General features: G+C 40.7%; 2 protein-coding genes across 2 annotated transcripts in view; both read left to right on the forward strand.

The window, feature by feature from the left end:
- Window positions 1-17,392, forward strand: part of O-fut2 (O-fucosyltransferase 2) — a 48,438-nt gene extending 31,046 nt beyond the window's left edge. The window contains exon 10 of the mRNA XM_019051031.2: window positions 17,234-17,392. The gene's annotated coding sequence lies outside the window, so the exon portion shown is untranslated. The remainder of the gene's footprint in view (window positions 1-17,233) is intronic.
- Window positions 62-25,800, forward strand: LOC109036554 (UPAR/Ly6 domain-containing protein crok). Its single transcript, XM_019050845.2, has 3 exons — window positions 62-134; window positions 17,234-17,392; window positions 25,568-25,800. Exons 1-3 carry the CDS (start codon window positions 62-64, stop codon window positions 25,798-25,800), a joined length of 465 nt encoding a protein of 154 aa, XP_018906390.1.

Here is a 25,800-nt window from a genome sequence, read left to right on the forward strand (position 1 = left end):
CGTTTTCCATTCGGTTAGTTGTTAGTTGTGTTTTCGGTGTCCTCTCTCAGTGCTGGCAACTATGGCCGATTCTTGTGCTTACACCTGTATCCTCGGGATTTTCCTCGTCGCCGTGTGTTTCTTGAATCAACCAGGTGAGTTTTCGTTGTAGTTGAAATTCGGCACGATTTTTAAAACTCCCCGTTTTATACTTTTTGAAAGCTCGCGCTGTGTATTAGCCTGAAGCAAAATATTTTCTTGGAATTATAATTTGAACGTTGTCGGTTGCTTCTGATGAAAGTAGCACGCACAGAGATTATTTAATCCTCCGTAAAGTTGTGTAGAAAAGCTTGGAGCGCTTTTAATCCATGGGATTAATAAATATTACGCAACCGTCGCGTGAAAGGGCTGAAACGCATTTACTAGCTTTGGTCGAGTCAATTTATTTTACAAGTTTTTTTTTGCTGTACTTTTTTTCCACGTCTGAAGTTTTTTTTCTTCTGGCATTTCAATTTTTCGCTCCTTGGACCTCATTTCTCATCGCACACCTACCAATTCATCACGACAGAGGCGAATGACTCTCACTAACCATAATCACACGGCTCAACTTTGAATAAAATATTAAAATAAATTCTTTCCTTAATTTAAGGGAAAGGAGTACACTGAATTTTTTTTCTGATTTAATACGCGCCAAAATTCTCTTCTTCTTTATTTTAAAGGAATTTCAACTGGCTCAGCGATTTCTCTAATGAAAAATGAGTGAGGGTTACATAGTTTTTTCATGATCCTCATTTGTTTGCTATCTAATAATACTCTTTCGGAATACTGTATTGGTGATACTTGATTTTCACATTTCTTGAAGATCTACTTGATGTTTATCATATTCTAAAAACTTCTAACCCTTTTCCAAGGATTTTTAAAGTATTTTCTCAAAATTAAGTAAGTATTTAATCATGAAGTGAGTCTCCTCATGGTCTACCAGTTTTCGTCGCCTAAGTTCGTATGAAAGATCCAAAAAGTTACAAGAATTCTTTCTAAGTTGCACCTAGGAATTCTAATGTCTATGATGGCTCTATTTTCCGCTCAATTTAACTGAAACCACAGCTTGAATATTTTTAGGCAAAGAGGACTCTTTTTTCCTTTCCCCTCAAAATGATCGTATGAGTACAATATAACTGACTTTTATAACCATGGTTTCAATTTTTTTTTTCATCTTTCAAGTAAAGACTAGTTTTTATTTTTCAATAAAAGGAAGAAGTGAGGAAAAAGCTGAATTGATAAATGAATGAATAAATAAATAAATAAATAAATAAAAAACAAGGAAAAAAAATTGTCTGTACAGTTTGACGGTAAAAAACAAGAATAAGACTAATCCAATGGAATTTAGTATTCACTGCATGATACAGTAAGGGTTCTCAAAGATTTTAAGGGAGAAAATTGAATTGCTATGTGCTACTATCTCTGGAACTTTTTTTGCAATTTTTTACACTCAGTTTCTTAAACATCCGAGTCGAATATTTATTTTATTTTGTCACTGGTTCCTATCTTCCTAACGGTTTGATTTCTTCCTCTCTTTTACCCTGTTTTGTGAATCGAACGACAGAATTCTAAGAGCATAGACGTTTTTGAACACTGCAAGAAGGAGATAAACAATGAAAATGCCATAAAAGCTCGAACGAATGGGGAAAAGCCTAGACACTAACATCTGACGGCGGAACAGCATCTAGTTGGAACCAGTTTTTTTCCTCATGCAAAACTGATGAATGACCAATAATACGGCGGTCTGATTAAGAGATTAACGGATATTTAAGGGGGGGGGGGGGTTGGAATAGTCACTCCCATTGCCTTTAATTTCACGTGAATATTGCCAAAATTTGGAACCAGGTATCTTTAGGATAATCATATCGAAGCCGAAAACCAAACTTGAACTTACTAAGTTTCAAAGATGAAGCTGTGGCACATCCAACAACCCCCTCCCCCAACGAGTGCTAATTTAAAATGTTTGATTTGGATGCGGAGAAGGAGGTGAATTGGCACGAACCACCGTGGTCATTTATTAAAGCTTCAATCTAATCGACTATCATCTGAGTCGCTCGATAATTACGCGAGTCTTTCTGTTGCAAAAGGAAAACAAGAAGAAAAAACCCGACGCTTGCTTGCATGACTAAGAGTAGTCGAACTTCATAAAGGTCTTCGTGTTGGTGGCATGATTGCCACAGCGCGACCAGCGGCGTAGCGTGAATTGCGATACATCGATTGTTATACCATTTAAACCTATGGAAAAGGATCGATAAACAGGGTGTTCGCAGCGAACACCTTAATAATCGATTCCTTACCATAGGTTTAAGTGGTATAACAATCGATGTATCGCAATTCACGCCACGCCACTGAGCGCGACGGGTGGAGTTTCCTCGAAATTGAAAGATGCGGGGGAGTTCGATGACTGCCCGTGTTGCGACAACGCTGGAGGGTGTACTTTGTTTACTCCAATCTTCAAGCCATCACTTAAATGGCTCTCGCGTGATCAGCTGCATACTGGCGCCCCCAAACGCTTCGAAAATGTACGATGGGCAGTAAAGATAAAAGGCCTTTCCACCCCCTCATCTTTCCACGCACAGCGCAGCACCCTTCCGTGAAAAGTGAACTGCCATTCACAGAGAGGGTAAAAGCTGTACAGAGTAATTTGCACGGTAGAAACTTTTAACCCATAAATAAACCAACAGTCAATCAAAATTTCCATGCTCAAAAAAACGTAGTTGATGTTCACAGTACTAATCTGTCATGCTCCAGGCACGAAATCGTTCGACTGTAATTGGACTAAATTTTGCTTTTCGGAACTACAATTTCTGGTTCATCTGTAAAAACTCTCAAATGCATTGGGAAACTAATGCTACACTCGTTGTTTCTAAACCGAGCCAGACATTGTAGTTCCTAATCACAAAATGCAGTCCAATCTAACTTTCCGCCCTCTATTTGGACCACTTTTTGCAATTAGGAACTACTATTCCAAGCTCATCCATTGAGGCACCTACCTGCATAGGGAGACTTATGACACATACGCTGTTTCTAAAATGAGCTAGAAGTTAAAGTTCCTAATCACAAAATATAGCCTTTTAGAACTCAACTGCTCGCAACTTACTCATTCGGACACTAGAGAATGTTATTCAATGGAATCTCAAAATCCCATGTTTTGACTGAACTCGAGAAAATTGATCGGCCAAGAATTTTGTTTCTGTGGATTAAGGTCTCTTCCGCGGGGACGGTCACGTACATTTGTGATTAAAAATTTGGTAGAATATTTCCGGAATGTGATAACTTTTAGGAGTTTTTAAAGAATATCGTAAAATGTATAAATTCTCAAAAATTGAAAAGCTGACTGAACCCTAAACTTAACTAAAATTGTATATACCAAGGTGTCTACCTTAGAGCTGGCTCATCATAATCTAGATGAACCGAATTAATTACACTAATCGATTCAGACGAATATGAGGTCGAAAAACGGCGAGCTTAATTGAGTTCCACTTCTCGCTCCGCCCAAACCGCGGCGTTATTAAAGAGCTCTTCTATTAAGAGGCAACTTGAAAAGATCCTCACGTGCTTTCCCGGCGAAAATACGCACCGGCGGCGGGTCGCACGGTTGACAGGCCTAGATTAAAATTTAAGTAATTATACATTTTAGCCTATCCGGCAAGACGATGAATTGAAATTGACGTTAATATCCGCCTACCAGAGAACTTTTCAAAGGACTTGAAAGGGACTGACGAGTATTGTTCGGCACTTAAGCTCCGAGTCGAAGTCTAGGAAAATCCTTCACTACACAAATCCGTGCGAGTCGGTCTTTTGCAGAGAGTTCCTTGAAAGTTCCTCTCTATGCGATACCATTAAAAGTCCGAAAGAGAGATTGGCCGAAACCTGTCAATCGCCTGATCAAGGCGAGTGTTAGACTTAAAGCACTGGTGTATTTAGTGTAAGTCCAATTGGCCATACTTCACATCATCTGTATATCAAATCCTTTATTCGTTTCCTTCGGGGATCCTTTTGAGCCCTGTGTCCTCCATCAAGGGGTTCCTCCATGGTTCCTAAGACTGTTATACCAACCCAAAATCTAGCTGATTCCATTCTAAGACCCAGTCCCAGAGTATAACTTTCTTTCTCCCTGAAAATATTCTCACCCCTCCCTTCCCTTCCCTCCTAAGAAAAGTTGAAATTTTACCATTTCTAAGCGTTTCAAGGTGCCTGGAGTCAAGAAAACCATACTTGATAAAATTTGTGTCCGTCCTTCCGGCATCCTGTATTTCTTTGTACAGCCGTAGCTCAAAATCTATTTGTTTTCTTTCATTCGAAATTGGCATGGATCCACTGAAAAAAAAGTATGGTAACATCTACAGTAAGTCTACTCGATTTTTAAACAGTGATACTATTTAGTGAAAATAACCAGAATTATAGTAGTATTCACCAGAACTCTGGTGATACTTACCATAATATGGTATATTATGGTGTTAATTACAATACTTGACTCACTGTGTCAGAGTATGGCAAAATCTTCTATATTTTTTTTCTGGGTCCCCTTTTGCACGTGAAGTGATTTTGGGGTTCGCCAAAATTTCGAAGAGGGGGCAGGGGCAAAACAAGATTTTTCGCAATTTCACACCGTGGGCTGTTTTGAAATGACTGTACATTTTGAACTTTACCTTTAATCCTTTTAAAGTTGGCATCCAACTCCATCTGGGTCATTCAAGTTCCTAATTTCTGCATGTGGGCTCTTCTCAAGCGAAAGACTTTAAATCGAAATTTGAATCGCAGTTTCAATGGAGGAACAGCGTGATAATTTCTGATCGGCTCAGAGTCCAGTGGCGTGGCGTGAATTGCGATGTATCGATTGTTATGCCATTTAAACGTATGGTAAAGAATCGATTATTCAGGTGTTCGCTGCGAACACCCTGTTACATATTGATTCTTTTCCATAGCTTTAAATGGCATAACAATCGATACATCGCAAAGCACGCCACGCCACTGGCTCAGAGATTTGACAAGGACGAATAAAAAACTCGAAATGAAAAGGGAATGCGCGTCGCGACGCGGGCGTCGCGTCGCGTCGCGTCGTCCCGGCTCAGGTGCGACTCCACCGCCCGGCAAAATCCTGAATGGGGGACAGTTGTTGTTGTTGTTGTCGCTGCTTCCGGAAGGCTCTCGTAATGGTTATTAGTCTCAGTTCGCTATGCTGCACGTACCTTATTCTCGGTTACGCTTCAATGACTTATTATTTTTTCTTTTTTTTTTTTTTCAAAATGCGCACGGGAAAACGTTTCTGGGCCTCAGTTGCGATTTAAATTAGACCGAGTTTTCTTCCACTCAGAGTGTCGACTTGTTCTCCTCCGTCTCCCGCCAAGACACTGCTCGTTCTTCGAGGGAGGAATATATGCGTAACTCTGTGGCTTCACAGTCTGAGTAGATAGGATCAGCAAATAATTAACAATTATGTCCGGGAGTAGTGTCTGCAATTCTGCATGAGACGGTGTGATCTTAATCAATATCCACTGGTGGAAAATTGCTAGAGACGCAGCCGTTGAGTAATTTCTGAAACTGATGCAAACGAAAAATGCGGCACTTATTGTGGGAAAGTTTTTGAGTGTGGTTTGGGTTGTAGCTGGTTGTAGCGGGGAAAATTTTGTACCTAGGTGACTCATCTGTTCGGATCATTGAATTGCATTTAATGGTTAATACTTCAGACATTTAGTTGAAAAATGAATAACCAATAAGGGTTATACGTTGGGAAGAGCGAGCAGGACAATACTTTTCTCCATTATATACTAGCTCTGTTTCAGAAATTTTGGTAATTTTCGATCAGTTATGGACATGGACATATTTTTGCTAGAAAGAAATATAGTCGTATGTATACAAATCTATTATATCAAAAGGTGCTCGGAAGCTACCTATGAGCAGGGGTTCTTATGGGGAGACTCATTTGTGCATGGCTCTTTCTAGCATACATAGGTCCATTTCAAGGTCGTTTTTGAGATTTTTCAAAGTTCAGTCCCCCTCTCTCAGGTAAATTTTGGCTCCTCTTAATAACTTTTATTCAAATCCTAAGATTTGACTGAAAAGCCTCAAAACATAACCTTGGTCGAAATACAACATTTTGGAAGTAGAAAATGAGCAGCATTATCGAATTTTGAAAAACTTCGCGAGTCAAGTCCCTTCTCCACACGGATAAAAAAGAGCACGAGTTTGTTGTGTGACATGGACATTTCCAATTAATTGTGGTAGTACAGGAATTAATTGTGGTATATAGTACACGAATTGATCGTGGTCGTATACCCCAATAAATTAGGTTACCAACCCAAATGTTGCGGTACTACCTTGACTTGAGTTGCGGTTCTGCTAAAATTAATTAGAAATGTCCGTATCATCCAACAAATTGTGGTAGTACCACAATTTTGGGGGATAACCCCCTAAAATTTTTTTCCGTGCAGGATCAGTGCATCCATGTTGCTTCTATCTACAGTACTTGGGCATCAGTGATATACGTGGAGTAATCAGTGTGTAATCAGATGTGTCACTGATTGAGTAATCATTGCAAGAGAAAACTTGGTATACATACGTGGTTTCTAGAAAAACATTGTCCAACAACAATTTGAGACTTAGAGCGTTGATTTTACAACAATCTCAACACTCTCAGATTACAGTAGAATATGACTCAATGAGACACGATACCGAGACTTGTTTATCTGACTCATGAATTTTCCATACGTCCATAAAATCATCATGCTTGATATCAATTATTTTCGAATTAAAAATTTTAGCCATCTGCACGGAGAACCTGCATCGACATTTTCTGTAGCTGTGACCGAAGCTGGCATGCTATTTCATAGTCGCGGTATAGCAATAGTTTCAAGAAGCCGACTTTAATACCTAATTCCGGTAGCAACTTTTGAAAAGCCCGGTCCTTACTGCCGAGTTTTTTTACTTGCGGACGTACAACCTAGCTTTTTTTTTCTCCGAACCCGAACCTTGATGACATCGGGAGCGTCTTTTGCGGTATTTTGTTGAGTCAATTGATAGGTGAAAAATGTAAAAGTGAAAAAGAAAACTTGATGAAAACTAGCCAAACTTTTTACTTTTAAAAGACAGATCAAATTTAAAAATCTGCCCTCTTGGATAGTGCCGGATCAGCATCGGACTTTCATTTGCGATCAGCCGTTGGTGTGTTTGGATTTGTGAATACCAATTGAGCATCGATATTATTTGCTTACATGAGGGTTCCAGGGTGGGATAACACTATGTATTTGCAGTAGTGCCAGGGTAAGGGAAATCGGTGGCACAAATTGTTCAGCACAATAGCAACACTGATTGGTGGTCAAAATATTGATTTTCAGTTTTCGGCGCCAAACGTCCTGTATCACTCACAAAAGCATCGAGTCGAAATTACAAGCCATAATTTGCATTATTAATGATGATTTATGCGTTTGAAGTGAATCGTCTCCAAAGCTGGCTCGAAAGCTACGGTGCCTTCCCATAAAAGTTCCTGCTTTTCGTCCTCAACCTATGAATTGTTCCTGAAGAACCTGTATTTGGAATTTTCGGGTGTCCTTTGCACTAGATAATAAAAAATGGATCAGTTGCGCTGGTCACAGAATCGTGTTTTTATGCTTGATTCTTGTAGATTAGCTAAAAATAATGAGGTCTGTCTAAACAGCAACTTTCTATGTTCAATATTAGCCGAGATATCGCCCTTCGAAAAGTCGGATTTTCGACGTCATCCAATGCGGTAATGACGCCCTTGCTTTCTTCCTCCTTGCTTTCATCCGAGTTTCACGTTGAGCAACCAATGCAAATATACATCACACCGACTGATTAAAGCAAGGTGGAAGAAAGCAAGGGCGTCACTACGGCGGTGGATGACGTCAAAAACTCGACTTTTCAAGGGGCGATATCTCGGTTAATATTGGACGTAGTAAGTTGTCGTTTGGACGGATCTTATTATTACATACTAACTAATCCACAAGAATCAAGCATAAAAACACGATTCTGCGACCAATGCAACTTATCAATTCACGGTCATCTTAGGCCCTATCTCCACGAGATGTTTCATGGACTTTGTCCCACTCCCAAGTTTGAATCACAGGAATGAAACTTCTGAGCTTTTTCCCCGTTGTACAAAACAGCAAAATTTCTTCTCGTTCTATCCGAGTCGCTCATAGGACTTTACAAGGACGCTACTCGGTAGTGGATTTATTATTGACTAACTCAATATTTTTCCCAACTTCGTAGGTGAGGAGTAACTTTTCTCTGGTAACTTGTTCTTTTCAAGTTTGTTGGAAAACTTGGCTACAACTTTGCTAATAACTAATTTTCCGTTCCGACGATTATTAAGCAATTCATTCCCGGAAAAGCGGGTGAAAACGTGATTTTCGGCAGTTATCTGGCTTTTCCGGGAGACGCACATGGCGGATTTGATGGAAAGCATCAAATTCGGATTAAGCTACCAAAAATACATTAGAGTCATTTCAGCCTCCTCTGCTGGCTGAATATTGAAATTGATAGACAAAGCTATGGACAAAGAAGGCAAAAGGGATATGGAGGGATCCTATTGGTGGAAGCTGGTGGTTGCAGTGGACAAGTGTAATAGGCTAACTGACGGCAACCCACGAGAAACCCGATAAAATTAGTCCATCATTTTCTCCCTTAGTCCATAAGGACCACACAATTCAAGGAATAGGATCGCTCCATACTCCCTATGTCCTTTTTGTCTATCGCTTTGTCTATGAATTTTATTTATCAGCCCGCTGATCTCTTTCTTGCATTCATAAACTCCTATTGGTACTGGACTAAGGGACAAATCCCATGAAACGTCCCGTGGAGACAAAGCCCAACTTGGAACCGACCTCAAGCGTCCTCATTTGGGCCTAGGAAGACGAGTTTCATTTGGCAACTTGGATATTCGACCTGCGCCGAGAAGTAAACAAAACACAATAAAAGAGAGGCTACATCATGGCATCCAGGATGGACTTGCTGGTCATCCTCATGGCGGCCGCCAGCGGCATCCAGGCGCGATTACCCTGATCTCGCCGCGGCAGGAAAGCGTACAGTTTCGTCGAATTAAATTATTTCGCGTCCTTGTCTGCCCGTTCCGTGCCGGCTCCTCGCTATGCCGCGTAAAAGCCTTGGAAACAATGCAACCATGAGCTGTGTGAAAAGCGAGACCGCCACCAAGAACCGCGGATGGCCACATGGTTCCCGTTTCAGTTAGGCGGTTTTTGCGGCGTGGTTGGGCACGTACTTCGGCGGGTTTCGTCGCAGCGTCAGAGGTCTCTTCTTGGTCGCAGGATGGCCACACGACCCTCCTCCAGGTGATGAGCACCTAATTTATTAAGTCGCTCGCAGGAAGTCAAGGCGAGTTATCGGAAGTATCCGCGAAAGCGTTATTGTCATTTTTTGCCTCATTGCGCCAATGAAATCCGACCCCTCCTGGAGGACTAAGTAACTAGGTCACAGTGAATTCGATTAGCCCACTTGGATGGAGCCGTCGGGTTTACTGGGGTGAGGAAAGGGCCCTCCGAGGTAGACGGTGGGGTTTCCGAGAGGACAGGTGAGTGCACGTGTTCAAGATGACGTTTTGCGGTTAGTCACAAGATGTTCCGTGTCGTTAGTGACTTTTTTACGCTGAAGCCTGATTAGACAATTATTAACATTTATCTAATGTCGAAAGCTTTAGGGGGGAAAATTGGCAGCAATTCTCCATGAAATTGTTAATGATGTCCAATGGCACGCATAGCTTTACCATTTACCAAAAACCTCATCGACTTACGACAACAGACCATAGTGAATTTCTGCGCCTCCCATTTTAAGTTCATACGCTACAAACGGAGAAGCAAACAGAATCATCGATGACCCCAAATTGCACTGCTGTCTGGTGAAAGAGCGAGTTAAAGCATCTATGCATCAATTTTGTGAACTTAGCAGCAGTATCATCATTCTCTCTTAACTTCATCCTGGCTTCTTTAAGAAGATGTCGATCTGCAAATGTAATTACTAATGGAAAAAGTATCCTACACCTTCCTGACTAGTTTTCCATCCCTCCCTGTAGTAATATTGAATTAAAGGAGATATCACCGGTATTCACCGTGCATACTGCGATATTGACAATTTCAAGCCTCCGGGATGACTTCGAACACCAGTGCCGTTTATTTTTTTCCGAAGATCAAGAAGTTCCTCGGTTCTATGATATTTCGCCGTCATTCTATTAAGTAAGCAACACCAATGGTTCTTAGGCAAAATAGTGGTTCTTAGCTCTGCCTGCAACAATTTGGAGCTTGGAGCTATTCACCATTAACTGTTCATCATGTACACACATCTTACAGATGATTGACAACTTTTAAATTTTATGTTTCAACTCCATAAGGACGACAATCCTGAAAATAATTCTCAAGAAACCATCAGACGCGACCGGAAAAAGGAACGTTTTCGTACACGAGACTTCTTGCCGACGGTTCGCAATCTTTCTTCTCTGTCGTAGAAGTTTCCAATAACACATGTGTTACAACATTTCGCTTGATTGCCGTCGTCAAAAATGTTGAATATGACTTTGTGTTTAATGCAGGACTTGTCCTTTCCTTAAAATGATGTTCTGGAATGAAAATCAATTTAAAAAATACTTTTCTCCGAAGTTTCAAAATATTGAGTTTTTGGAATTTTGGTCAAGAGGCTGACAAGACTAATTGTCAAACCTCAGAGACAAGCTTTTATCCTGAAGAAATACCTATCCTACCTTTTATTAAAATTTCAATAACGTTAATTATCAATTCCTTAAATAGTTATAGAGGATGTGTTTTATCGATAGTATCAAATGTTCACTCATCGACAATGAGTCGTATACAACTTTGGGATAGTCATCGCCTAATTTCTTAACGTACTTTTTCAGCATATTTGACTCCCCTCTTCCCCTTGCAACGCTTTTTTGATGGTGTAGGTCCCTATCCTTTAACACGTAAAAACGCAATGGCGTAACGCTCTCCTCGAACCCTATCCACCCCCAAGATGACGATGATCATTCTTTTCCTGTAAAAATTAGCAGTAGATTCGGTTCCAAACTAAGTAATGATTCCTAAAGCACAGCGAAGATTTCTCACATATCTTCTTTAGCCGGCTGTAGCAAATTCGCTCAAAGCTGTAATAGCCGAGGCGATAGAACATACCGCCGACTGATAAAGTTTTTGCTAATTGCATTACGGATACCAGGACTTAATTAGTTTTGGACTCCGCTCTCTTTCTGTGCGTAGTATCTTGATTTATTTTGCGAGGAAAGCTCCGTGCTTTGAAGGATGCCTGTCTTCCCGCTACTTTGAGATGAATCGCAGCCTTATCGCCACTTCCGCCTCACAAAGTTAGAATTCGTCATCGAGCCCATTTAAGCCCATTTTTAGCTATTGTAACATCGCAACAAGCCCTTCCTAAATCAATCGTCCGAGAAGTAATATGCATTCCCCGCTACTTTGAGATGAATTCCAAGCCTTATCCACTTCCGCCCTCACAAAGTTAGAATTCGTCATCGAGGCCCATTTACGTCGGACTAAACGCGTTAGCGTGACAGCGTTCGACCCAATTCCGGGCCACCCGTAGCCGTAGAGCAGGAGGATACGAAGATGCGACAAAGAAAGTTCTGAGACAGAGTGGCGCCTCACGCTCCCCCGAAACTCGTCGGCTGGCGCCACCGCGGCCACCCCAGCTCGGAGCCGCTCAAAGGACGCGGCGGCGGCGTCTATCGCCTCGATGAAAATCCCTGGAAATTCACTTCCGCGTCTGGTTTACTCCTCCTAACTGCGCCCCGTTTTCCGTGTCGGAATCCTCAGTTTCGAGTGAGATGTGACTCGCATCCAGAGGAGTTAGCGACGACGCTTTGACCGTGCACCGTACTCGATCCGCGTCAGTTAATTCCGCCGTTGTCGGTTCTCTCTCATTCGAAAAATGCACTCAAATATACTGGAGGAAGTGGGGGGGGGGGGGAGGCCTTTAAAAATCTGCGGGCCGATTCACTGGAAAAAAAACACATTGGATCCAGAGTCCAGACTCTGAAAAACATCGACAAGAAAAAGTACTCTTGATTCAATCAGAATCTAGCTCGAATCAAGAACCAAGCCTCTTAATTTAAGCGGATTTCGTTTTGATTCAAGCAAAAATCCGATTGAATCCAGAGTATTTTTTCTTGTCAATGTTTCCAAGAGTCTGGACTCTAGATCCAATGTGCTTTTTCCCCAGTGTTATTGAAATTGATGGACAAAGTTATAGCTATAGACAAAGAAGACATAGGGGGTATGCAGCTATCCCATTGGTTGAAATGGGTGGTTCCTATAGACTAAGGGAGAAAATGGTGGACTAACTATCGGGTCCCTCGTGGGTTGCCGTTACTTAGTCTATTCCCTACATCTTTTGTCCATTGCACCCACCCACTTCCACCAATAGGAACTATCTCCATATCTCTTCTGTCTTCTTTGTCCACAGCTTTGTCTACCAATTTCAATAATCGGCTCCAAGTACATCGGAGTACTGAAAGTAACAGGATGGTAGAATACATTCATAAATAAATCAGAGTTCATTTTATCACTCTAGGTCTATTTTCTCCGTAGAATAATGTAGGCCCACTACTCAGCCCTAGTCTGCTCTCTTCTGCATATTAGAGGGTCTAATTCCCTAGCTGCTATCTAGTCAAATCCTACCGGATGGAGGGGGGGGGGGGGGGGCTTTGCCTTATAAGCAATGAACACGTTTACGCCTAAGTAATTGGACGTGTTTATGCTAAAAGAAATTATGTGCATAGGGTTTGCGTTGAACACGGTTTCTTTTAGCATAAATGCGTCCAATTTCGATCAGTTCAGATGAGGAAAAATAAGACATTATCAAACCACGTATCTAGGCTGTGATGTATCACAATTGGACCTATTTCTATTAAACGGAACTTTGTGCATAACAGGGCTCACGTCATAATGCACATAGTTCCGTTTGACAGAAATACGTCCACTTTCCACTCCTCTTTCATTATTTTTGTAAGAGATATTAGTGGACACTTTCGTTTGAAAGTTTTAGAGCATATTCTTGAGAACACCAAAGAGTAATAACTTATAACGGTAGTTTTTTCAAAAACAGTAGAATGTGACAGAAAACGTCATCGACCAAGGTACGTAACTTCTTAGTCTCATCATCTTTCGATGTGCCCACTAAGTATGTTTCATGAGAAAACTTTTACAAATCGTGGAGTCTACGCCAAAGAAGTTTACGCACTTCTAGACTGCGACAGAAGATCGTGGGATGTCACTTTTACACGTACAAAAAATAGAAAAATCAAGATGGCGGATCTTCTGTCACAGTCTAAAAGTGCATAAAATTATTCGACGTGAACTCTACATACAATGGAGACTTTGCACGCAATTTTTTTATTGCTTCATCTGAAAGTGCTTAAAGAGCTGATTTTGCAGTATATTAGTTTCATGGACTGTATATTGGTCCATTCTGATTCTCTTTACCAGTCGAGCATGGAGGAAAGCCGTAACTTAGCGACATTTTAGCAACCGTGCATTGCCCTCTACCTCTCCTCTTCTACAGGCTACCCACTCTAGACGCTTTAGTCTGGTCGAAGAAGAAAACCCGTGCCGTAAGATGAACCTGCGCGTTAAATTAGATTTGTGATAGAGAGCAGTTTCACCCTCGACTGGTTGACGACAGAAGGATCTGTCGGCGAACGGCCGCACAGTGGATCGAGTCAACAGGAGAGGTCGGACAAAATTTGAAAACTTTCAAAGCTTATAACTCCGTTTATGTAAAATTTTGGAATATTAAAGTGGTTTCAATGATTTCCTCGAAAAATTTTCTTCCAAAAGCACCCCTTGAAATTTAAAATGTGACGAAATAAATAGCAAAGTTTGCGGTTTTAGTTAAAAATGTCATTTCCGACCTCTCTAATTGACTCGATCCACTGTGCGGCGCGGCGTGAACATCTGCTGTGATAAGTAAAAACGCTGTATATGCATTCGAAGTTGCCAAATTTCCTCTCAAAAAACGTTGATTTTCGAGGAAAGTTACAACTACATCTTCCTGGAAATTTTCAGACCTTTTTGATCAAAGTACGAACAGATCTCTGAAAAATCGGAATGAAAATAAATACAGATTTGTCCGAGAATTCGCGATTTGTCAAAGGAAGTTTGGCAACGTCTGAAGGTTGATACGACGTTCTTCCTTAGCGCGGCAGACATGCTCTTGGAGTCTGGGGCAAAATTGCCTCCGCGCTTCCCCCGACAATGCCTTTCGTTCTGCATGTCCCTTGAAATTTTCCGCTCCTATCGACTCATTGCGATTGCCAAATCGTGAGAAACAATTTTGTTGATAAATACGGAACGCGGGTCTTTAAAAATGTGGTAAATGCTCTATAGGTTTGCTTCAAATAAGATGAGAGGCATCAAACAATACGATATCATTTAGAGAATGAATGTTTCCTCTTCGGTAGGTAAAAGGTTAGGTCAGGTTAAATACTTAACGATAAATACTGGTTTGCCTCATTGCTAAAAAGTGTTTTGTATGAGAAAGAAGAGGAAAAATAGGATACATGAAATTCGTTTGAATTTTTACTCTCGACAGGGTAGAGTGTATATGTAAGTCAACTCATGATAATTTATGAACATTTTTATGAATAGTACATCATGTTTCTTGCCTCAAAAAGGAACAGGTTCTGCGTTGGCTTCGTACCCAAATATTTTGAGATCCGACGTGTGTCTAATTGTCAGTGAATGTGATCTAACTCAAATAGGATACGGAAGTATTCTACAAACTAGTCAATTTTTAGAGACTGCACCGTCAGAAATCTGATATGAGGAGCCAGGCTGTGTGTAGTCATGAAGAGGTGCGAGTTAGACAATTTTGGGGCATATCTATACGAAGATAAGGAGTATATTTGGACGCATTTAAATCAAACGGAGCTATATCCATTCTGACATGGGCCTGAGGTCCATAATAGTACATGCATAACATGGCTCGTGTCAAAATGGATTTAGTTCTTTTTGATTTAAACACGTACATTTCTTTTTCTACATTGCACTAGATATTATGCCAGATTGACTTTCGCAACTTTCCATGACCTTACACACTCCGGCGCAGCATATCACTCCCAGAGTTCTAACAATGCAAGGTTACTTTCGCACAGATATTTTAAACCTTTCCTGCTATTTCAGAAATTTGTGCTTTATTCAGTGAGGGTCAGTTCCGGGATAGGAGGCCAACCAGTTTTTTTTTTCCAAACCGACCCGTCTACTTACATTATTTTTACATTTTTTCCTTTGATTTCTTTGCACGAGGAAGGATGTGCTACAAGTTTTCTTTCTTTTTTTTTGGTGAAAATTAGAAACGAGGTAACGTAACTATATGTCATGAAGTTGCACACGTTTCCGCTCGCAATTTGTACTTTCACCGGAAAACTGTCAGGCACTTCTAACTGAAAATGTAGCTGATTTTCTCCTGATTCTTGCTGAAAATTAGAAAATTTTTAACTCATAGCCTTGTGAAAATTAATGAAATGAATTGTTCAGGTCAATTTTGCAACCTCGGAATGAAGATACGTTCCTTCGCCTAGGATACGACGAATTGCGTAGTTTTTTTTTCTGACATAAGTGGGATGCATGGTCTCATCGTTAAACGCGCCGATGTTCGGATCTAAACGCGTCCATCTCCGATCCGACGCATCCCCCTCCTCACCCCCCCCCCGCCCGCCTACCCTGTCCGTCATCGTCGGCAACAGATTGGTTATGCAAATGATTTCATAACCGCGTCGGGAACGGTAGTCGGTAGTTGCAGCAACGGAAAAACTATCCACAAAACATCTCGAAGCTCAATACCAAGCACCGAGGCTCAGAAGCGACGACGCACAGCGGATCGAGTCAGTAGGAGAGGTCGGACAACATGTTGAAACTGTAAACCCTTATAACTCCGTTTATACAAAACTTTGAGGTTCTAAAAGTGACTCCGTTGGTTTTCTCGTGAAATTTTCTATTAGGAACACCCCTTGAAATTTGAAATGTGACCAGAGATATATATGAAGTCGCTTTACAACGCACTCGGGCGTTCTACGACACCCAAACGCCACATATGCCAGTCTTCCCAGAGGTTCTCGGGCAACTGACACCGCAACATCTCTTCGTCAACGCCCTGCCGCCATCCCTTTACGGGACGTCCCCCGTCGCCTCTTCCCAGGTGGTACCCAATCCAAAACTTGTTTGGGCAACCTCTCCTCCGACATTCTTTGCACATGTCCATACCAGCATAACTGCCTGGACATGACGTCGTGCACGATATCTTTCTCAACTTTCATCACCTGGCGAATTCTCTCATTACGGACATGGTCCCGTCTCGAAATGCCGGCAGATTGCCGCCAAAAATCCATTTCAGTTGCCCTCAACAAATGTGACGAGATAAACGTCAAAATTTGCAGTTTTAGTCAAAAATTTGATATCCGGCTTTTCTGGTTGACTCGGTCCTCTGTGCGACGCTGGGCTCGGGTGCAATTTAGCTTCATTTCACATTGGATTCGATAAATTAATGACGTGGGGAACGGAGGGAGTCGTACGGTGATTATGGCAGTCAAAAACTGAGGCAATCAACCCGGCTGTTTGACCCGGCCTCCCCCACTTATCGTCGAGCGTGGAGCCTTGTGAGGTTTGCGATTGACCTCCACGTTGCTAGACCCATCAAGTTTTGGAGACTCGGAGAGTTGAATGGCTGCGTTCGCAGTCGTGTGATTTTTTGAACGGGAAGTTTTGATAGCAGGAGAGGAAGTATGAGCAAAGGCCCAAATAGTGATTTTTATATCGAATAATGCCATTAATAACCTCTGGGAAGACAGGCATATGTGGCGTTTTGGTGTCGCAGAACGCCAGAGTGCGTTGTAGAGCGACTTTTTATATATGATGCGTTCGCAGTCATGTGATTTCGAAGCGAGCCCTTGAATTCCAATTTTTGTTTTTTGTTTCAGTTGAAGGAATCAAACGGATTTCCATTTTTGAGCGGATTTTCTTCTTATTGAAGCAAAAATCCGATTGAATCAAGAGTATTTTTTCTTGTCATTGTTTTCAAGAGTCTGGACTCTATAGATCCAAGCGACTTTTTTTCCAGTGCTTTTTATATTTCGAAAGCCATTTTTTGGTAGATCGCTGACTCACCAATACATTTAATTCATCGAAGCGAGCCTTTAAATTCCAATTTTTGTTTTTTGTTTCAGTTGAAGGAATCAAATGCTGGCAGTGCTCTACAGACGTAGATCCTCGATGTGGCGAGCCCTTCAACCACACACAATTCACCCTCACAGATTGTGACAGGGAGAGAACCCACTCTGCTTACCTTCAAGACCATGCTGTCTGCAGGAAGTCCATTCACAGAAGTAAGTTCCTTTAAACCTTCAATCAAGATTCATATTTGGACGTATTTCTGTCAAACGAAACTAAGCGCCATGGAAAAGCATTGCGAGTATAGGACGGAATAAGCCCGACGCCCGATTCCGCCGCCAATCCAAGCCCCCCTCTACCTTCCTCCTCCGATGGCGCTTAGTTCCGTTTGACAGAAATACGTCCATTTCGCATAGCGCAATATTTTAAGTCAGATGCTACCGTAGGGTGTCTACAGGTCCGGAATTTCCGGAAAGTTCGGAAATATAGTACTGATTTTTTAAGAGCAGTCCGGAAGTACTGAAAAAGTGCGGAATTCGAAAAGAAGGGCCGCAATTTTTGCATTTTTCGTCACTTTGGTCCCAATTGGAGCGAGACATTCAAATTTTTGAAATTCGAATTTCGTGAAATGGAGGTACTGAAAAATGACTGAATTTTTCAGTGGAGGAGGTGCTGAATTTCTCTGGAATGTACTGAAAAAGTACTGTAAAAGTACTGATTTTTGGCCAGCCTGTTTAAGTAGACACCCTGTACCGTATAAATCAAGGAGACATAATCAATTGGCAATGAAATGTTTTATACAAGTGTCTGTAATGTTACCGTGCCTTGCGGTATATGACGGTGGCATAACTAGAACTTGTATGCCACATCAAGTCTCATCAAATTCAGCTATCCCCTTTCATACTGAATGTCGATGCTATGAAACCAATTGAAATATGATTACATGTTTCGTTAACCCATCCAACAGTCAAAGAGAGAAAAACAATCAATGAACAAACCAGGCAAATAAATCAGTCAAAACAGTACTTGGACTTGAATGGAACTTGGAATGGATCATTGTTTCAATTCCTATGGCTGCTTCATTCTGACACTCTACTCTCTATCGGTAGAATAAAATGCGCGGCCAAGAAATTATACTTTCTTTATGAAGTTTCCATGTTTTATCCGAGGGTACATCATCAAAATTTACTTTTACTCAGAATTTCGGAAGTAATTTTAATACTAGAAAATCTTGTTTGCGCATTTATTTGAGGTACAAATAACTTGGAATTGCTTCTTAGTTCCCGGCGAATCGTCCTTGAGCCACACCTTTTACAATGGTTCTAGGAAAATTCCGTATCATGGATAGTTATTATATTTCATAACTTAGACGGCTAAATCTAGGTTGATGATTGCTGAGGCAGAACCAGACAGAACCTTCATAGAAGGCCCGAACCTTGAATAAAATTCACTTTAAGTCACCAGGAAAATAGTATTGAAAAAATTGCTTCTAATATCGTCAAATCAAAGGTCTGCCATCCTCGGCTATAACAGTAGCCTTGAATTGATATAGACCTACAGTCATATAGTCATGTCGTACAGTATACTCTATCAGGTTCAGATTTAGAGTCCAGCAATTAAGTAAGACAACTTACTATTCCGATGTGGAGCTCTGCTCTGGCCTATTTGTTGGTACGTAGTATGCTTTATGTAACGGGTGTTATATATGATGCCTTCATTTTTCCGAGTAGGCAAAAGCAGTTCCTACAAGTCGAAATAGTTGCATCCCTTAAGTACGTCACGTGTACGAGACTCGAAGAGAGGAAAAGTTTAAGCTGATTATAACGCGCAAAGCAAGCTCACAGCAATTAGATTTACGCCAAGAAAACAATTACGCATGCTTCCAGAGAGGATATCCTTAAAGAATGTAGAAGTTTTGATGAGCTCTTTAATCACATGGCTCTTTAAAGAAATTAAATGAAAAATTTTAATCTGCTAGTGGTTAATCATTGCAATGATTTCAAGATCGTTGGAAAATTAAACGCTTCCATCCAAATCAATAATAATTGCGCGCAATGCCAGGTACTTCAAGCAAGGTTTCCTTAGAATGGCTCATCATTTGATTAGGTCCACGATCATCTTCGCTATAAATCTTTAGTAAAAACATCTCTATTGTGCAAGTTAAAGACACTAGCAATACATTCTTCCAAATTGAAAACGAAGTCGTTGTCTTTTTCCTACCCATTGTTAAGGTAAGAAGCTGGGAAATTTTCTAATCAGCTGAAAAAATTATCAGTTATCGTCTGGGATGCATTGACTCTCGGCCGCAGTTAAGCTGTAAAGTCCAGCTCCGGTGTGGTGCAATAACTTTTTCCTCGCAGCTCGAGTCAAGGCTGTAAATTTATTTTTCAATCAATCATCCTCCACTCGCGGTTACGTTCAGTGGCGTGGCGTGCTTTGCGATATATCGATTGTTATGCCATTTAAACCTATGGAAAAGGATCGATTAACAGGGTGTTCGCAGCGAACACCTGAATAATCGATTCTTTACCATAGGTTTAAATGGCAGAACAATCGATATATCGCAATTTACGCCACGCCACTGGTTACGTTTGAGGACTTGGTGAGTCGTTTTGGTATAGTCTCGCCATTGCACGAAATCAATAATTAATGTCAAGAGCATGAGTCAGGGTGTCTGAAATTCGTCATAATCTTTATTATACGATTCGAGGAGTACTATCTCACTATTATGTACACGGAACGAATTCAAATGTTGTGTCAGCATTTTTGTATTGAAAATTCAGCATTTGAAACTTGACGGGCTTTTTTTTTAACAATTTAAATGCTGAACCAGCATTTAATTTTTTCCGTGTAATTTATTTGTAATACGACTTTTTAGGGACCTTGCGTCAAGGGTGGAACAAGTAACTGTGCTACAGTTGAGCTTCAAACAGCATTCAATGTTTGTCATGAGTAACTGTTGATTGATAGGACCGCATTTAGCAAAAAGGAACCAGCGCGATAGCAGTGTTGTAAAAATGTTGCTTCTTCATAATTATCTAAAATATCTCCCAGAATAACATATAGTTTTTGTCTCCCACCAAAAAATTGTTAATTTTAAAGGAAAATAATGGTGTAAATTCAATAATTGTACATATATTTAGTATTTTTAAAAGTAAAGAAAAAGTTGCACGATTTTGAAAACACTGTAATCGCGCTGGTTCCTTTTTGCTAGATGCGATCTAAATCACCAACCATGTTTCGGTAACCGATTTCAAGATGCACTTCAGGAACCTTCATGTTAGGTAAAAAAACATCAGGAGGAGCCAAAATATCCCCAAAACCACCCTTTTCTCATTGTTTCTTTTAAATCATACCCATTATGCGGTTTAAGAGGTGACTAGTTAAGCAATTTGAGCAGCTATATAAAACCCAGTTTGACAAGTTGACTCAGTATACCGCACAAGACACTATTTACTAGCCACGTTTTTAGGTGTAGCTCAGCGTGTCGATTCCCGAAATTAATTTTCACCTAAATACACAACTACTCAACGTCAGTATAAAGTGCTGAGATATTTTGTCTTTGGCTGCAGGAGATCGGGGTACACGAAGCCCGTATCAACCATCAAGTGACCAATTCCGCTTTAACCTCCGTCTAGGAGGAAGCGACGATACGGAGGTTTATTTGTTGGTCGACTATCTCAAATGCTTTTTGCACTGTCCTTGTCAGATATGGGGGATGAGTCGTCTGAAGACTGAGAGCAAGAAAACAGGATATAATTATTACAACGATGATGGCGGGCTCAGCTGTCTTCTTCTCAGTCTCTGTCTAGAATTTGTCTTAATTGCTCTTAATTGCTCAGACGCACCCAACCAAATGTCGCCAGTCCTTCTTTCTAGCGACGTGACCGTTTCCTTTCGATTCTCGAGCAGAATTTAAACGGAGCTGCTCTGAAAACGCTTTTTTCTGGTCAGAAAAATTCCGGTACGAGCGTGGCTACTCGCAAAGTCCCGAAAAAGATCAACCTTCTCAGTGAATAAAAAATGTAAACGTACTCAAAAAGTATCCGAATGGGACATTATGACGTGTAAATAACCCGTTCCACACAATGGGTCACTAAACCATGAACGAATTTTGACTTGCGAATATAGTTTTCTGAGGGAAAATGACGCGTAGAACACGATGCGCACATTAAAAACGCGGACAAATAACTCAATAACCGAGAAATGCGCAGTTCAAATCGCTCAACTTATACGCAAATTTAAAACGCCCCGGTTTCGCGCCGCGCCGAATGATGTCATCCGGCACCAATCAGAAGCGGGCACGGGTTTCCACGACTTCCGTCAAATGTCTATCTACTCTTCGTATATGGAAACAATACTAAAGTCGAAATCATATCTTTTGAATTCAAGACTTGAATCTCATTCATATGTTATCCGTAATAAACGAGCAACATTTCCATGTTGAAACACGTTTTATTTTAACAAACATCAGAGGAAAATGAGAGAAGATTGCGATATGACTACCGCAGTGCGTCAACACCGTCAGTTTCCCGCCATTCGGGTGCGTTCAAAATGTCTTGCAGTTTTTAGATTTTTCAAAAGCGGGTTTCTCCGCGATTTCGGCTCCATAAAAATGCGGAAAAATCACCACGTTATCTACTCACATTGTACTTTCAGAATATTCAATAAAATAAACAAGGTTTAGTGACCCATTCGAATAGTTATTTGTGTATATCCAAACCCTCGGATCTCATGAAATGGGTAAGCAAATAATTCACGGAAGCGCGGGGTCTCGTAGTGTAAAATTTGCGAAAAATGTAAAACTCCTTATAAGGAATACAGTTATAGTATTATTTATTAAGGTTCTATGAGGAAATCCCTGAAGTCCCTTCTCTTCGCAAACTTTGCCTTTCCGATAGTCATCTGAAATAACTCGTAAATCTTTTCCACTTCCAACGACCAAAGTCTCCGTTTACGAGGTGTTGAACAGTCTTGAATCAAGTTCATTCTCTGTGCGAGACCTTAAAAACCTCAGTCTTTAGAATCTAATGAACCAGAATTTAAAATAGCACTGAGAGCCAAATTTTTAAGTAACTGGACACTTCGGATACCTGTCTGGGCTAGAAAACTCATATCACCATTTGGACCAAATCAGTTTATTTGTGTCGCAGGCAAATAGTCAAATCAGGCATGTTATCAAATACCTCGGCAGATACTTAAATTTTCAGAGTTTACGAGGTCTTTTAAGTTTTCACGAAGATCTCTCTAATTTTCAATAGTTTGAGACAAAAAATCCGTTAAAGTACAAACTGTCATTTTATTTTCCGTTCAAAAATGCTCCTTATATATTCATCATCCGTCCTAATTGTGAAAACGTTTTATTTTTCGAAATGCTGCATATATCGAGATAAATTCGCACTAACGGACGAACGGAGAAAAAACGTAGTTATGATCGTATGGAACAAGTTTTTACGGGGAATTCTTTTCCACGTGATTAGAGAACTATTTTTCTACAGTCAGCAAAATAATTAGAATTTCAGTCTAAATGAGAATATTTAACTATTTGCCCAGGCATTTGACAAAATGCCTGATTTGACTGTTTGTCAGCGACATATGAATTTATAAAAATGTATTTCCAAACCCTAGCACACTAACTGATACAGTCTGTAAACAAATCAGTGAGAAGTTCTCGCTTTTATTAAAATGGGCTGAAAAGACCTTAGACCGTGAGGAAGAATTGGTGCCCAAATAGCCGGAAAATCTGGTTCACTCTCTCGAAATGAGTCAGAATTTCCTGCTTACAAGGCCGGAAACCCTATCCGCTGATGAGAGTAGTCCTTGAAGCCCCGGAGATCCTGTTGATTTTCCTCGAGTTTTCCTCCGCCAGCTCTTACTGAAATGAACTATTAAATGAATTAGAACCTCGAGTTCATAACATCATAAAATAACTCCTGTGTTTCTTCATCAGGAAATACTACGTTCAAAACGTCACGAAAAATGACGGTGGATTAATTTTAGCAATATTCCAAGATGCACATAATGGGCCTGTTGCAAACTTTTGCTAGAGTAAAACTAAGAGTTGTTTCCTACAGATAATGCCTCAAAAATCACGATGAGCGCATCGGCAAAGTCTGAAATGCACTCATAACTTCTCAATCTGCGTAAGAAATTTGCGATTTTTTGAGCTTCCCGCTTCGAAAACGATACTACGGTACAGGTGAACATTTTGTTAGAGGAGTCGTTCCATTGGCGGCAATACTCATCATGGCCGACGCCAGTCCACCGAAACACGTATGATGGGACGAGATAACACCTGAACAGGATTAAACCAGATAACAATCGGCGTGTTTACGTTCATATTTTCCTCGCCCGCCTTAATTGACCTTGAGTTCTCCTCGAATTACGCGAGGAACTGCGCAAGCGTCGGCCATGATGAATATTGCCGACGATGGAGCGACTCCTCTAACAAAATGTTCACCTGTGCCGTAGTATCGTTTTTGAAGCGGGAAGCTTAAAATAACGCAAATTTCTTACGCAGATTGTGAATTTATGAGTGCATTTCAGACTTTGCCGATGCGCTCATCGTGATTTTTGAGGCATTATCTATGGGAAACAACTCTTCATTCTGCTCTAGCAAAAGTTTGCAACAGGCCCATTAGGGTGATTCGATGGACGCCATATTTTGTGTCAGAACGACATGCGATATATCGCATCAATTGGTTCCATTTTTTCAGCTATTTGTCGTTTTCCTCGAATTTTGAGATCGCAATTCTGTCGTCTAAAGAATTCACTCACCAATTTTGACAAACGAATTCAATTTAATAAATGCGTGGTGTTTTTTAGAGGAAAAACGTCGCTTTCGGTACTGATATCGAAACTGCACTCGAATGCAATATTTTTCCTTTGAAAAAACCTCGCCTTTAGTACGTTGTTTAGTACGTACGTTTTGTACGTTGTGTACGTTGTTAAAATTGTTAAGTGAATTTTTTAGTCTCCTGACAACAGAATGCGATCTCAAAATTCGAGGAAAATGACGAATACCTGAAAAAATGGAACTAATCGATGCGACATATCGCATGCCGTTCTGACACAAAATATGGCGTCCATCGAATCGAATCACCTTTAAGGAGTAACCAAGAAAAATTACAATATGTTCTATGGCAAGGTGAAAAATAGAGGCTCTTGAGAAATGCACATTATAGATAGAGCGCCGCCCCACCGTTCTTGATCCCAAAATCAGGAGTATACAGGGTGTTCCAGACCTACCGCTCCAGGTTTTTTTCTCGGTTAGTTTCGGTCGGACGAAGTCGCGGACTACGGACTATTTGAATCGAAATCAATCCCAAAAATTCCAAAATTGGCCCATCCCTGACCAAAATGCTGACCCATAAAGTTGGGGTACGGAATCCCCCTCGACAAAATTCAAGGTTGCTAAATTCGTCTTTTCCCGCACAAACAAGCGTAACTCCATTCCAAGTTTGCCGAATTAACTTATGAAATTGATTTATTTTACAAAAATGTACATTTTGTACAATCTGTATAAAAAATTATCTGATTTTCGCATGAAATATGACTATATGAGGAAAAATCAGTGAAATTTTCAGTTAGAAATGCCGAGGATTCTCCTTGTAAATAAGCAATTTGCGAGAGGAAATTTGAAAACATTGAAATGGACTACATTTTGCAATTTGGAACTATAAATTCTAGCCCGGTTTAAAAACAACGTATGTGCCATTAGTTTCCCCATGCACAAAAGTGTTTTCCCAGAAGAGCCATAATTTATAGTTCCAAATTGCAAAATGCAGTCCAAATGGAGTTCGTTCTAACACAGCATTACTATTTAGTGATAATAACCAGTATTATAGTAGTACTCACCAGAACTCTGGTGATTCTTACCATAACATGGTGAATGTTACCATAGAGTCTGGTGTTTATCATCATACTCGTATCACAGTGTCAGAGTAAGGTAATATCTACCATATCGACGGTGAAAGTCGGCAATCACATAACTCGGTTTGCGACGTCGCAGACTTCCTGTCATACTTTATTTTTTAAACGGAAAACTACTCAACGGTAATTCTTTAAAACTTCCATGATTTTTCTTCTATGTGCGAAGAAAATTCTGCAAAAACTTCAAGGAATCGTGTCCATTTGTTCTCCTTTAAAAAAATAACATAGTTGCGGAGATTTTCAGACACCGCAAACGAGTTATGTGATTGCCGACTTGCACCGTCGATATATTTTTTTCAGTGTGGGGTAGAGGGTGGTCCTGGTCCTGGACTTGTTGAATTCATAAGTTGAGGGCCCCCTTTGAACCAATTATTTTGAACTTTCATCAGACCGCATCACCTTTAAGCGTGTTTGCTTTTTTCCTCAAGTAAATTGAATCAATCTTGGTTGTGTTTCAGTAAACGACGAGAGAGTGATCATCCGATCCTGCAGTTGGGAGCCGGACAACAAGAATGTGGAAGGCCCCTGCTCCCCATCCTCGTCACCATCCTACATCAAAGTCGAATTTTGCGAAACGTGCAACACGGACGCCTGCAACAAAGCTCCCACCCTCCGAGAGTCCATCATCGCAATCGTCTTACCCGTCGTAATGGTTACACTCCTAACCAAATTCGGAAGCAATACCGTCTAG

This window comes from Bemisia tabaci, chromosome 5 (assembly GCF_918797505.1).
Source record: "Bemisia tabaci chromosome 5, PGI_BMITA_v3".
NCBI classification, from domain to species: domain Eukaryota; kingdom Metazoa; phylum Arthropoda; class Insecta; order Hemiptera; family Aleyrodidae; genus Bemisia; species Bemisia tabaci.

Excerpts from the sequence above, each read along its gene's own strand:
- LOC109036554 (XM_019050845.2), top strand. The coding sequence starts at position 62 with ATGGCCGATTCTTGTGCTTACACCTGTATCCTCGGGATTTTCCTCGTC. Across the intron at positions 135-17,233 it reads GTGTTTCTTGAATCAACCAG|TTGAAGGAATCAAATGCTGG; the intron begins GTGAGTTTTCGT and ends TTTTTGTTTCAG. Across the intron at positions 17,393-25,567 it reads CAGGAAGTCCATTCACAGAA|TAAACGACGAGAGAGTGATC; the intron begins GTAAGTTCCTTT and ends GTTGTGTTTCAG.